General features: G+C 45.2%; 1 protein-coding gene across 1 annotated transcript in view; it reads left to right on the top strand.

Moving 5' to 3' along the window:
- The window catches only part of SCPEP1 (serine carboxypeptidase 1), a 243,017-nt gene that overhangs the window by 62,667 nt on the left and 164,819 nt on the right, over positions 1–15,531 (top strand). Inside the window, exons 5-7 of the mRNA XM_078654401.1 lie at positions 1,368–1,442; positions 1,570–1,642; positions 7,145–7,182. Coding sequence (XP_078510527.1) covers positions 1,368–1,442; positions 1,570–1,642; positions 7,145–7,182 — 186 coding nt within the window. The remainder of the gene's footprint in view (positions 1–1,367; positions 1,443–1,569; positions 1,643–7,144; positions 7,183–15,531) is intronic.

Raw genomic sequence — 15,531 nt, 5'->3', positions numbered from 1 at the left:
CAAGTGGTTAATGGAGCATGAGCATGTTTTCCTTCCTATCCTTTTCCACTCTTGTGGTCTGGTTCTACCGTAAGTTCAGTGATGATTTGAATGGCTATTTGCCATTGACCTAAAAATCCAATGACCATTGAAAACATTTCACAACTCATCTAGAAGTGATAAGAACCCTCTGCCCCTGGGCAGCTGTGACACACATTTTGAAATTATGTTGGATTTGCATTACACTTTGATGAAGGCAGTCTCCGTACTAATGAACTACCTGTCCCGAAATAAATCGGGTCCTCCGTTTTAACCCTAATGTTCCACAATCAAATCTCAAAAACACACTTTTTATTAATTGTATTTGACACTAAAACAACACTTTCTGCTTTTCTGTGTAAAGTAATACAGGGTAACAGTCGTTCTCAAATGTTTTCCATTCACACATCAATCAATGAATAATGGTTTAAAACATTCACTTGCCCGTCAGCCCCACATTTCAGTCACTTGCACTTCTATATGAAATGAAATAATTTTTATTTGATTCAGTTCTCTGACGAGAACAACACATTTTTTAGACAATATCATTACATTTTTTACTAATAAAATTATTACACTAATACATTTTTAAAAATGTTTTAAAAAAGTTGTACATGCTAATACACACAAATTCATTTGGTGGAACTTGCACTTCTATACATTTTTACACTTAGTTTGAAATATTGTTGGAAGGTTTCTGTTCGGAACCATAGAAATTAAACCATAATGAACGATCATCCAATGTTCTATAACACTTGCGTACCTGTATGTGATTCATGGACAAAATTAGATTATAGTTTGATTTTGCGTCATGTATCCATCCCCGAGGTCTGAGTGCAGCAACTCAACAAGATGACCCTTCTCTGTTACATTGAATATTATCTTTACCCACAGTACAGAACCGATCATAGCCAGAATTTGTATTTTTATTTAGGTTTGGTGTAGAGGGGGAAATCGCTTAGGTAAGTATTATTTCCCTCCCTGAAATTATGAAAAAATGTGGAAAAGCTGGATTAAACACCTTCCTGATACCCGAGATGATGACTCGAGTGAGGGAAAATGCTTCTTTTAACACTATTTAACACACTTCTCCTTCCACCGTGATTGTTCAAAAGCTGGCTCAGTAAGTCATTGCTTCTGGCTAAAGGTTGTCGGTACTGTCATTTAGCTACAATTTGCTGTGCATTTGTTTCAAAGAATCTTTCAGTCGTTTGAGAAGTAAAAATCGACATAACATTTGTTTTTATAAAGATCAGTGATGAAATCTGTTTTAAAGGAATTTGGGAAATGGGGTAGAGTGAGATGGTATCGCACTGGACATACGAGTAATTTATTTTGTTTATTTCCAGAGCATTCCTTTCTATATTTTTTCTGAATCGTATGGAGGCAAAATGGCCGCTGCTGTATCGTTAGAACTTCATAAGGTAACAACAAAGCTGAAACAAAAGTCAGTTTCCAAGTGCTATTGTGGTTGTATGAAAAGGAGTTTGGTTTTGTGCCTGCGAAACCTTGCATTTTCAGCTACTAAGTGACACTTTCCTCTTATTTCAGGCTATTCAGGCTGGGAGTATCAAGTGCAATTTTTCAGGTGCTGCTTTGGGTGACTCTTGGATTTCTCCTCTAGGTATCTTGAATTTATTTACACATACAGGTTGCATGCCTTTATCATTTTTGTTCCTTTGATTATCTGTTCTTTAATATGGATGATCCAGCCCTGGTAATTGGGCCCAGGCTTTTATTTGGAAGTAAATATCTTTATGCAGTTAATGAATGCACATTGGTACGCATTTGAGTGAATGAAACATATAATCGCTACTAGTGCCTTTATGAACAGTATTGCACCATGTCTATGTCTCACGCCCAGACCATTTAGTAATGTGTAGAAATGCTGAGTGACTGCTCGACATTTAGGTACCTTGAATTTCTGCATTGATTTGACTTATTTCATGGTAGAGGATGTACTACCCACTCATAAAGGGCCAAAAGATGAGTCTCATGAACATTAAGTAGTTTTTCATTGTCTGAACAACATAATTTCAATATTTTGATGTTAAAAATCTTCAGTTAAATGGGACAAATTCAAGTTCAGAGACTCAGGTGCAGTCAAAAATATGAGTAAACAAATTGTATGGGTTGTGTTTTTTTTAAAACAGAATCTAAAACCTTGCCTGTCTCCATCTTGAATTTTTGGTAAAACACTGTTATACGATTTTAATTGCATAATTTCTAACACCTACGCAAAGCTCTGGAGAGTACCAGAATGCTCTGCATATCAAAAGCGTAGCTTAGGATAAGATTACCGGAGCAGCAGAATATTGTTGCTTTTCCACTATAGACTAGATTTTTTTTTCTTGACTGAATGACCAATCTAAATGTTTCTCTAGCTACAGTGGATTGTTCTAACATTGACTTTATCTGTGATTGATTCTGAGGCTTATGCCATCCTATTGTGGCTTTAATAATATAATGACATTGGAATTATCATACTACCTTGAGTGCAGTTGGACTTGAGATGTTTCCTTGACGTTAGTTTTTTTTTTTTGTGGTTTTTTTTGAAGCAACAAACTCATGAGAATGCCATAATGATATATTTTCCCCATTGAAGGACTTTTCTTTTCGGTCTTCAAATACTGGTAGTACCTCTCAAAATTCTTTGACGATTGTTCTTGTACTATCATCTTCTTTTTCTACTACTCTCTGACTAATTACCATGTTAGCTCTTCTTACACCAACCACAAAGTTTCATACTGCGATGCATGGCCTGGATTAGCTGCCATCTGCCATTTGCTTGTCTTTTTGTTTTTAATTTTCTGTAAGTCTCTTAAGAGGCTGAGTCAGGGTTTTCATCTCTCTCTTCCAGGGTTCTACCTAGCTTTGATTTCAGCAGCGTTGCTTGATATCTCTGATTGTCCTTCCATTTAGCTTGAAATTGCTAATGCTATCATTACAAGTTAGAACTGCTGGCCCTACCTCTTTGATCACCTAGTGTTTCATGCTGCGCTTCTGCAGAGGTTGTCATGTTTTTTTTAGTATGTTGAGAAACTGATCAGGAAAGTGCGAGGCATGTGTGTCTGTAGATTCACACATGATGTGCATACTCCTGCCATCTAGTGTTCTTTTAAGAAGTGTTCTCGAATCACGAGGTATGGTGGCTCCACCTATTGCTGGTAATGCTCATGGGCTTCGGCTCCATTGTTGGATTGTTTTCTTTCCACCAGTAGTTTGGATATGTGTTTCAGAGCTACAGATTGACACTGTTGCCGTGATCTCTGCTTTCTCAGTTATTCTCTCTTCTGTCTGTATTGTTTTCTATCACTGTATCCGTTCCTACATCGACTTAATGCGCACTGCTTCATCCAGTTCAGGGATTGGAACAACTTCAATACCCCCATAGGGGCCCTACCTTTAGGTTGTCCCCTGTTTGTTTTTTCCACGGCAAGCGTGTTTCCCCTAACTTGTAAAGGGTTCCTTTCCACTACTGTCTTCGGTGTTGTGCCAGATACCCCATGGCCGATCTCCACCAGGTCTGTAACCTTTGTCTCTCTCCCAAGCACGGCAAGGCCTCCTGCAACGCCTACCACTCCTTTCATTGGAAGAAAACGCTAGGATTTCGTTGGGCTCAGCATTTCAAAATGGGGATGATACCCCGGACCTGTTCGACACCCAGAACATCGAGGGTGAACCCCGGCTGGAACCCTAGACCACTGAGGAGGTGTCCTTATCGCCTGAAGCCAGCTTGGGTTCCAAATTGGTGATTGATGTCTTGCCATCCGCCATGCAGGCAGACCGTGAGTATGAAACCCTCCAACCCAGACTCTTCAACTTCGCTTGCACTCCGGGCAGCCCTCCACCCAGGGTACACTCATCGAGCCTCGAAGCCCACCTACAGGTTTCCTGTCTGCCACTGCCACCCTGCCATGGTTTGCACCAAATACATGCTTGTACAACACACCTGTCTCTGCACAGAAGATGATCTTGAAGTTGACACACTCAACGCTGAACCTCACCACTTTGGCACCGACCACTGCACCGAAGCATCCTTCAGAGTCGAAATCTTCGACATAGAAGCCTCCCTTGGCCCCTGTGATCCTCTGCACCAGAGCCAAAATCCTTGGCATTGAGACCAACTACTTTTACCAGCTTTGACAAACGTGTTCTCCAGGATTTGCGGGACTAACTTGACACCCAACAGTCACATCCTCATTCATCCCTACACTGTATGCTTTCTCACCCAGCCATCGGCATTCACCACAGATGGATCCATGTGGAAGTTTAGCTTTGAAGAAGCACTTTATCTTCCCCCACAGCCATAGAGAGAGGAGAGGCATGACCAAGCCAGTAGACCTCCACCATTGTCTCGTCCACCTACCCCCTTGCCTCCTCCCACCTCTTCTCCTACCACCTCTTCCTCCTACCACTGTATCTTCCCGCCTGCTGACCCCCTTTCCTTCACTCCTCAGGGCTCACCACACTCTGGGTTTGGGGGACCCTCATGACCTGCATCCACAGGATGATTCCTGGGATCTTAATGACGTGGGTCCTCCATGGGACTCAACCTTATCCTGTATCCTGCCCGTCACTCCCCGCCAGATAACATTACCTCCTACCATGAGGCCCTCTGCAGGGTGGGCTCTTAACACAAATTGAGATGCACAAGGATGCCGTTGAGAAGTATTTTTTTATGGAAATCCTTTCTCCCTCCCAGAGCACAGATCTAAAGTTATGTTCAGCTGGAAAGAGGGGTTGTTGCTCCCCCGGGTTGGTGAAAAAGAATGGTTTACTTGCTTTCCTAAAATTTAAGTCTCAAATGTTCCCTATATTAATATGTGAAACTCATTGTTGGCTTGGGTTACAAAAGTACTGTAGGGCTGTTCTGTTACAGACGAATGTAAACCAACTGTTGAAGATTGGAGCCAGTTATTAGCATTTGTTATTGACTGTCTTTGCCTAGGAATTGTTTGATTGGTAACTCATTGCCTCCTTGATTAGCCGAGTTTTTCGGCGGTGCATCCAGGATGGCTCACGTGATTTTAACAATGGCCACTAGCAAATTCTGTGAATGGCAATGGCGCTATGCAAATTTCGTCACTCAGCTGCCTAAAAAAAAAGTAAAAAACATTGTTACTTTCAACACCAACAGTAACTTTTACGAAGGCAAAACCGAGTGCATTGCAAATGCTTGTTTATTCGTCCACTCCAAGCAAAACACATGGGAAAAAGACATTGTCAATCTACACCAATAGCTCTAACTCTGTCAATTGCGACACCTATTGCATTGCAAATGCTTGTTCACATTACTATTTGGAGCTCATTTCCACTTCTCCCAGCATCCCTCCCCACAGACTCATCACCAATACCTGCTTCAGGCAGAAGTAGACTCTCTCCTCATCAAGGGCGCCATGGAACCAGTGCCTTCACACCTGCAGGGCACAGTGATGTATTCCCTCTATTTTCTCATTCCCAAGAAGGACTGCTACCTCAGTCCTATCCTAGACCTCCAGCCCCTCAACAAATGCATCCAGGCAATACATTTCCACATGGTCTGTCTTCAGGATGTCATTCCTCTAATGCTGCAATGTGACTTCATGACTGCCCTCGATCTCAAAGATGTCTACTTCCACATCCCAATTCATCCGGCGCACTGTCTCTACCTCCGTCTTGTGATAAGTGACAAACATTAACAGTTGAAGGTGCTGCTGTTCAGTGTCACAACCCTTCCTACAGTGTTTACATAGTGTTTAATATAGTAGTGGTAGCTGAGCACTTATGGCGCCAGGACCTCTACACGTTCCTTACCTGGCCGACTGGCTGATCAAGAGTGCAACTCAGCAAAAGTATCTCGCACGCACTCGGTCCACTATAATCCTTCTACACAATCTGGAGTTTACCATCAACGCAATAAAGTCCCACCGCCAACCCCTTCTAATTAAAGCCTATCTAGGGGGCATTGGGGGGTGGAGAGTTCTCAACTCAGTGGTGGGCAGGCCTTCTCCCAATCCTGCAAGGCTGCAGTCCTTCCAAGCAATGCTCGCTCTTTATCAGCCAGATCAACAGACCAGTCTGGACAGTCATGCGCCTCCTGGGCATGAGGACATCTTGCATTGCCTGAGTCCCACATGCCAGTTTACACATGCACCCAATGCAAGAATGCGTAGCACAACAAGTGGACTGTCTTTTTTTTGTGTGTGTGTGTTTTTTTATATGCAGGAACAGCTATAGATCACCTATACATGTGGGGGAGGCTAATCTGTGCATGCTTAGTCAGGCCTTTGCTTTGCCCATACACACGAAGAATGGTAGTTTGTAAGGGCATAGTTGGCAGTCTTGTCACTGGGGTTGAATTCCCGTTGTAAATAGAAATAGCAGATATTTGAAAAAAGTCCTCAAAAAGTGGCAGATGTCTGGCAGTTAAGGTCTTGAAATAGGCAGGTACTATTTAATATTTACTATGGTTTGTCACAGCGAGATAAATGCCCAAAACACAAACATTTGGAAAGCTGTTCTGGGCTTTAGGAGTATGGTTTTAACTAAAAAAAAAAAAAAAATGCAATAGTACTAAAAAAAATGCTGAATGATATCCTATACGAATGAAAAATACTAAAAATAGGATCTTAATATTATTTTCTCTACAATCAATTACCCCTGAAGTAATTATTGAAACCTATAAAATCCCTTAGTACCCCAAATGATGACTTGTATGGAGAAGGAGCATGGTTATTGTTTTTACCATCTTGAACGTTGCTGCTTTGGAAACAATATGGCCCTCGGCTAGAATAAGAAGCATCAGACAGGCTTTAGTCTAATAAGGGTACCTTTGTCAGATCAATTCCTTTAGCCCTAATCACTGTATTGTGCCCTATTAAATAAAGTATTTCCAATGCATCGTTCATAAAACTAGAATAAGATGGAGCAATTAACTTTAGTGAATGAAGTTTAAAGGGTCGTATCACAGACCAGTTTAGGTGTATAGATGATGGGGATGGTGGAGGCTTCAAATCGAGTGAATTGCCAACTATGTAACCTATTGGGTGTAATGATTGTGACAATGTTCTGCTATGTGAAAGCTCTTTTATTTCTACAATTGTAACGACCAATGGATCAAAACCCAAAATGTTTTGTTTTTCAGATTCTGTACTTTCATGGGGCCCATATCTTTATAGCACAGTAAGTTATGGCTTGATAATAATTATTTTGTTGGTCTAACTCAAAGTTTCAGTGAATGACTAAACCTCTTCTATGCGTTATGAATGAATATCCAAGTAAGATAGATCTTCTTCCCCATCCCGGACCCACAGTGGCTGGAGAGAACCCTTCCCCCACATAATGCCTAGAAAATCTATGTGACTGCAAGTTCCTTTTTAAGAAGTGTAATTCAGTGGCTGCCTTTCTCTTTTCTAACAACATTCAGGCATATCTCTGTTCCCTCTTTCGTCCTTAACTACCTTCCACACACAGTCAGCCAAATCAAGGTTTGTTAAATTCGCCCATTCAACAGTGGAAGGACCGCCGTGTTCTAAAATGGAAACCATTCAAGAATGAGAATCAGTTGTCTGTGTGTTCTGCTATCTACTTTTAGCTAGCTGTTCTCTGGTCTGTCTGTGAGGTGGTGAGGATGGATGCAGAGTTATTAATATTTTATATTTCCATTCTATTGGAAAGATATTTTTTACCCTTCCTCCGCAACAGTTTCTTAATCCTTGTAAAGAAAATCGTCTGGAATCTAATGATGGTTCAATACTTGCGAAGTATAGGTTATTGAACTTTAACACCAGCTCACCATCACCGGCGTCTTCCACAGATTACTATTGGTTCTTCTTTCTTTCCTTCCCTGAATATAAAGATCCGCTGTGCCACCATGGTCCGTTAAAAATGAATCCAAAAGTTGGCCAAAATATGGCCGATTTTGAGAAGCCTCTTCAAGTCAATAGTGCTCAGACCTGTGCATTTTTTACTTATGGGGTTGATGTTTTAAGTAGACATGGCGAAGATGGACACAGTGTGAAACTCATTTGTGCGAGCTCCAGACAGATCACCCTAATAAACCTATCCTGCTGAAAGTTAGACCCCCCTCAGTTATCGTCTCATCGCTTGATGTGATTCATTCCCCCTGCTGGCAGCAGGCCCATGTGGAGTGACTGTTATGGCCAGTTTTTAGGAGCTGCGGGGGGAGGGGAGGGGAGTTGCTGGCGGAATGGCATACGAACAGAGGGGACACCATGGACTGCATTACAGAGTGTTGACAGAAGGCTGCAAGCTGAGACCCCTTGGAGGAGGATTGCAGGAAACTGATGCAGTTGTGCGCCATACAGATTGTCAGTTGGTGTGAGCTACCTCCTCCTGCTAGGTAGTCCTGAGATTGGAGACTGCGCAGGACTCACAGAAAAGGTCATTGTGTTCCCCTGTACCCAGTCACTTTAATCAGTTGTGCAGAATTGTGCTTGAACTTTGATGGAGTCAGCTGTGCCTCGGATGGCAAAGGTGACTGGCAAATCAATAGCTATTGGAATGAGGACTATGCAGCTGGTGTTGCAGGTAGATTAGAGCTATAATTGCTCCCACCTCTATGTAAAAAAATTATGATGGAAATACATGTTGGGATTTAAGATGGTGGTTTTGCCCTCCCGGGGTCCCTGATGGCTGCGCCGAATTACAGACTTTTACCAAATGGGGAGGGAGTTTTCGCCACTGTCCGTTAGATCAGCCTGAACATATTTACTCCTGAACCCATTACTACTCTTCCCCCACAGCCAATACTGATCTTATTCAGAATGCGTATAAAGAGCGATGGGAACATCAAGGTGGAAGCTTGATCATCATGTATGAAATACCTCAAAGGCTAGGTTGACTTGATGCAAAACACCACATTCAGCCTATCAAATTAATGAGGTCACTCGCACCACATTAATAATCCGCTCCTCCTCGATCTCTTAACTGATTGAGTACCACTGAGAGGTTTGTCATAGGAGAGGGAGACCTATTGCACACTGACTCTACAACTAAATGGGTCTGGCAGTCAGACACGTGGCTGGTAGAGTAAAGGTGGACCTCGTAAGGAACTCACCATGGTGAAGCCAAATAATTCCAAGGCTGGTGGTTTGCCTGATAATGGGTTAACATAATGCGCAAATAGTGATGATGTGAATGCCCCCCTTTAGCCATACGTAGAAGACCCTGAAGGAACACTGGCAAGTTTGACAAAATCTTAGTATATGGACATTAAATCCAACACTGAACCTTAGGTTGATGCAGTTACAGTGGAAGTGGGATTGCTTCTAGCAGATCATAGGAAATAAATATAGAGGGCGGAGAGCCAAGAATCAAATGTGACTGCAATAAGACAATCTGTGAAAGATATGCAGACCCAACCTAAAGTCCAAAAAGAAATGTGATTTCTTAAAATGAAGACAGGTGACGGAGAAAGCCGCTCATGTCGTAGCAATATAAGAATTGTAGGCATGCTGGAATGAGCTGAAGAGCTGAGCATGGAACGGTTTCTTGAGCACTGGCTGGCCCAAACAGTGCTGAAAGGTAAAGTATCTATCTTTTTTCTCTGTGGATCAGGCGCACAGGGTACCCTCCTGTGGTCTGTCCCCGGTAGCCCCTCCCAGACCAGTAGTGGTGAGACTATTCAACTATTGTGATAGAGATTACATTGTTAAAGCCTCAAGAAAGAAATAACTCTGGACTATGGAGAACAATAAAGGAAACTTACTTATGGACTACATGCAGACGTTCAGAGGAAAAGGGAATCTTTTATCTAGTTAAAACAAATTACTGCATCAAATAGATGTATGTTATGCACGTATGCACTAAACTCTCACTGATGGATGGGGATAAAGTCTGCTTCTTCTTGACCACAACAGAGGCCTGGGCATTGCCGGAGTCCAACAGGGATGTTGTCACAACAAGTCAAGTCAAGTCAAGTCATATAATTTGTATAGCGCACTACATACCCAGGGGGTTTCAAGGCGCTTAGGAAGGGGAGGAGGATTACTTGTCAAATATCCACGTTTTAAGTTGCTTTCTGAATGCTAGGTGGTTCTGGGTAAGGCGAAGGTAAGCGGGGAGTGAGTTCCATGTTTTAGCAGCCAGGTATGAAAAGGATCTGCCTCCCATGGTGGTTCTGTTGATGCGAGGTACAGTGGCGAGGGCTTGGCTGGAAGACCGTAGTTGGCGGGGGGGGTGTAGAAGGACAGTCGTGAGTTGAGGCAGTCTGGTCCGATGTCGTAGAGTGATTTGTGTGCGTGGGTAAGTAGTCGGAAGGTGATCCTCTTATTGACGGGTAGCCAGTGGAGGTCTTTAAGGTGACCAGAGATGTGTTCGTTGCGCGGGATGTCTAATATGATCCTGGCTGAGGCGTTTTGGATTCGTTGGAGTTTCTTCTGGATTTTTACGGTAGTACCTGCGTAGAGGGTGTTTCCGTAGTCAAGTCGGCTCGTGACCAGAGCGTGGGTGACTGTTTTCCTTGTATCGGTGGGGATCCAGCGAAATGTTTTCCTGAGCATGCGAAGAATGTTGAAGCAGGAAGAGGATACGGCGCTGACTTGTCTGTTCATTGAGAGTGAAGAGTCCAGGATAACGCCTAGGTTACGTGCGTGGTCTGTCGGGATGGGTGCTTTTCCGAGGGCTTCCGGCCACCAGGAGTCGTCCCATGCAGATGGGGATGTACCTAAGATGAGGACTTCTGTTTTGTCTGAGTTCAGTTTCAGACGGCTTTGTTTCATCCATTCGGCAACTTCTTTCATTCCTTCGTGTAGGTTAGTTTTGGCGGTGCTGGGGTCATTGGTGAGAGAAAGGATCAGTTGCGTGTCGTCCGCGTAAGAGATGATGTTGAGGTTGTGTTGGCGGGCGATGGCCGCGAGGGGGCTCATGTATACGTTGAAGAGGGTGGGACTGAGTGAGGATCCTTGTGGTACGCCGCAGATGACTTCAGAGGCCTCGGACTTGAATGGAGGAAGGCGGACTCTCTGGGTTCTTCCGGTGAGGAACGAGGTGATCCATTCAAGTGCTTTTCCTTGGATTCCGATGTTATTGAGGCGTTGTAAAAGGGTGCTGTGGCAGACTGTGTCGAAAGCTGCAGAGAGGTCAAGGAGGATGAGGGCGACTGTGTCTCCATTGTCCAGTAGAGTTCGGATGTCGTCTGTTGCTGCGATGAGGGCGGTCTCAGTGCTGTGTTTTGCTCGGAAGCCAGACTGTGAGGGGTCGAGGGATTTGTTGGTTTCGAGGAATGCGGCGAGCTGGTTGTTGACAGCTTTCTCGATGACTTTGGCCGGGAATGGAAGAAGCGAGATGGGGCGGTAATTTTTGAGTTCGGTGGGGTCCGCTGTTGGTTTTTTCAGAAGGGCGGTGAGTTCAGCGTGTTTCCAGTCTTCCGGGAAGGTGGCGGAGTTGAAGGAGCAGTTGATGACGTCTCGGAGGTGCGGTGCTATGACGGAGTCTGCTTTGTTGAAGATGTGGTGGGGACATGGGTCTGTGGGGGATCCTGAGTGGATGGAATTCATCAGGCGGATGGTGTCCTCAGTGGAAATTGGGATCCAGTCGTTAAGGGTGTTCACGGGGGGAAGATGATCAGCAAGTGGTAGGGTGGGTTGGTTTCCGGGTTGGTTGTCAAAGCTGTTGTGGATGTCTGCAATCTTGTTGTGGAAAAATGAGGCTAGGGAGTCGCAGAGGGTTTGAGAGGGGGTGATGTTGTTGGAGATGGCCGAGGGATTGGAAAATTCCTTGACGATGTTGAAAAGTTCCTTGCTGTTGTGGGCGTTGTTGTCAAGTCGATCCTTGAATGCTGTTTTCTTGGCTTTTCGGATCAGTTGGTGGTGAGTGCGGGTGGCGCTTTTGAAGGCGTCCTTGGTGCTGGTGGTTGGGTCTTTTTTCCAGGCCTTTTCGAGGGAGCGGCAGAGTTTCTTGGACTTCTTGAGATCATCGTTGAACCATGAGGCTTTCTTGCTGCCAGGTTTGCTTTGACGTTTTTTCAGTGGAGCTAAGGTGTCGGCGGTGTTGGATAACCATAGGGTGAGGTTGGCGGCGGCTTCGTTAGCGTTAGAGGAGAGGGCTGGGGAGTTTCGAAGGAGCGATGCGGAGATTTGGTCCGTGGTGATTTTGTTCCAGTTTCTTTGCAGGGTAGGTTGGAGGTGGATGTTGGGTTTTGGTTTGTTGTAGGTGAAGTGAACGCAGCTGTGGTCGGTCCAGAGGAGATCCGTAGTGTGGCTGAAGGAGACATGGTTGCTGGAGGTGAAGATGGGGTCGAGTGTGTGACCTGCGATGTGGGTGGGGGAAGTGACTAGTTGTTTAAGTCCGAGGTTGGCGAGGTTGTCCAAGAGGGTGGTGGTGTTGCGGTCGTTGATCTTTTCAAGGTGAAAGTTGAGGTCTCCCAAAAGGATGTAGTCTTTGGAGGGGAGCGCGTGTGGGGTGATGAAGTCCGTGATGTCTTCACTGAATTTTGCGCGGGGTCCTGGTGGTCTGTAGAGGAGGGTGCCTCTGAGTGTGGTTTTGGGGTCGATGTGGATCTGGAAGTGGAGGTGTTCGGAGTTGGCGAGGTTGGCGTCGGAGCTGGTTGAGATGCGGATTGATTTCTTATGGACGATAGCGATTCCTCCTCCTGTGTGGCCGGTACGGTCTTTGCGAGTGATCTTATAGTCGTCAGGGATGGCAATGGTGATGTCTGGTGCGGAGGAAGCATTCATCCATGTTTCCGTTAGGAAGGCGATGTCCGGAGAAATGGTGTCTAGTAGATTCCATAGGTCAATGGCGTGCCTGTGGACTGATCGAGTGTTGAGAAGGATGCATTGAAGGTGATTGGGGTCGGGGGTCTGTGGTGTGGTCGTAGCGGAGATGTTGACGGTGCCGATGAACTTGCAGGAGTAGCAAGAGAAGGGTCCATGGGTGTGTCCAGGAGCGGCTTGGACGCAGTTGGGGGCGCGACCGGGGTTAAGGGCTAGGAGGGTGGCGGCATCGTAGGTAATGCGGGGGGGCTGGGCAGCGCGAGGGGCAGGGGGTCTGGCGCTGGGCGCGGTCCAGGCGCGGACGGGCGTAGACGGGCTTACCTTTGGCGCACCTTCGGCGCGGATTGGGCGCAGACGCTGCGCGTAGACGCTGCGCGTGGGTGCAACTAGCATAAATGGGTGGAAGGGGAGGGGCGAGGGGGGCTGCGTGCGGGAACTACTGTCATATATGGAGAGTGGAGGGGGAGGGGCGAGGGCGTCTCAGCTGGGAGGCGGGTCGGGCACACGAGGAGGACAATAAACAAACAAAATGGAGGCGGGGGGAGGAGCAGATCGGACAACAGACAAGCATGACTCTGGATGGTCATCGCAAAGAAGAAGGTGATCTAATAGGAGCATGTAGGCAGACCCACCAAGGAACAGGCTGCCAGAGAAAGTTGTGGTTTTATCAAATGTAGTACATCAAAACCACCAACATGGTGAGGGTGCTAAGGCAGGAAGAATGCAGCAAGGGCCTATAGGAGCAGAGTGATCTCAGAGAAGATAAATGCAGGGAAGGGTACTAGTCAGGGTGGCCATTATTTCCATCATTGCACTTGCTGTGGACCTGCCATCATGTCTGCTGAGGACGAGAGGCCCCGAGTGGTGAATAGGCATGGATGGTAGCTTACACATTATACTTTTATATGCCAATGATGCACTTAATTAGCTCCGATCCTATTGTGTAAGCTTAGCTATTTGTTATAAAATATGCCCTAGACTGAAGTGAACATGAACTGGAATTACATCTTTGACAATGGGTTTTTTGCATAATAAGACTGGGCCATTGAAAATTTGCCTGGACTGTGGCAAATTTCATGAGGTACCTAGCACCTCATAAGTGCTGCACATGCTTTTGAGTCCTGATATGAGCAGGATGGCTATTGCAGTAATGCAGCATTCGGTTGGTGTTCCTTAAAAAATGGTGGGAGAACCCTATAATCAAGTCTTTTCTAATACAAAACTGGGAAAGATATTTGGGTTATGAGAAATTCCACACTAAAATACACTTAATTCAACTGCATCCACCACATGTATCTGACCCTGAAAATCTTAGGTCGTATGCATCCAGGCCTGTTAACGGTCTCTCCGAAGATGTACAGGTGTCAAGGTGAATTTTTCCATAAGGTATGGCAATGAGCTATAAAATATAACATTTTTGGTGGAGAATGCTAGAATGTGCGGCAGATCAAACTGGTAGGATGGTACCGAAAGAGTCGCTACCATGTCTTTTAGGTCTGATAGTACACACAGAGGATGAACGATCTGTGCAGATTCATAGACTTCGCCTGGAGACTTGCAAAGAGACTCATCGGTATGGCGTGGAAGGCTCTTACCACTCCACCTTTGCTCATGTGGCAGAGGGACTAAAAAAGACCGCATATTCGGAAATTGACACACTATGTAGATCCCAGAGTTTAAATGGGGGGTTAACATACACAATATGGAATGCCTGTGTGGAGAAATTTATTAGCTAAATCAGATGAGAGATCCCATTGGGGCATCATATGAGAACTTTTTATATTGTACTCTCCATTGTAAACTGTATCCCAGCTCGAAAGATGCTGGATAACGGTATGGGTGGTGCTCCCATTCAAACTGAATGTTCTAATTTCATAACTGATGATTTATAACTGTTGTAACCTACTTGTAGTGGGTAAATAATTGCTCTGTGGCTGAGCTCGGACCCAGGGTTTACTGTTGACTATTGGTTGCTGTATGTTTGAATGTAAAAACACAAAGTGGCTCCGCTGGTTAGTAAAAAGAAAATAACGATGTATTGATAGATTATTTTCATTAGTTGATATAGTTCTATATAATGACTAACAGCCCGTCCCGACGTTGTCCAGGTATGAAATAGAATGTGTTTAATGTGTGTATTTGGCAAGGGTAATTTATTTTAAAATCTCGCTGTAGACAACATTTTGTGTTTTATTAGAATAGGGATGGAGAAGGGCCAGCTGCAGCCCTGGTTGATGTTAGCAGGCACGTGTAATTGGTGTAGTGATCCGCTGCCTGAGCCCGGCTACAGCCCTGGTTGATGTTAGCAGGGGCGTGTAATGTCGTTGAATGAGAGAGTTATCAGCCGCGGGTAAATCCGTTTAATGAGAGAGTTCAGTGACAGCGAGTGGGAGAAGCTGCAGTAATTGTAATCGCAGGCACGCTCATTTACGTGTTCCCCCGCTTGAGGCCCAGATGCAGGCCTGTTTGATGTTAGCAGGCGCGTGTAATTAGTGTACTGATCCGCAGCCTGAGCCCGGCTAGAGCCCTGGTTGATGGTAGCAGGCACGTCTAATTTCGTTGAATGAGAGAGTTCAGTAACAACGCGCAGGAGAGGCTGCAGTAATGTTACTTACCAGGCCTCCAGCTGAACGCGTTTGTCATGCCCCCAGAACACGGCCACAGCAGACGATCTTCCGATTAATGAAGGGTAGAACGTAGCACACGCCCCCAGCGTTTCTCATGCCCCCAGCGTGCCCCTTGATGCGGCGCAATTGCGTTCACATGGCATGAAGGCCAGACACAGGCCCCCAGC

This window comes from Lissotriton helveticus, chromosome 7 (assembly GCF_964261635.1).
Source record: "Lissotriton helveticus chromosome 7, aLisHel1.1, whole genome shotgun sequence".
NCBI classification, from domain to species: Eukaryota; Metazoa; Chordata; class Amphibia; order Caudata; family Salamandridae; genus Lissotriton; species Lissotriton helveticus.
Note: the sequence above shows the minus strand (reverse complement) of the source record. Positions and strands in the feature narration are given on the sequence as shown.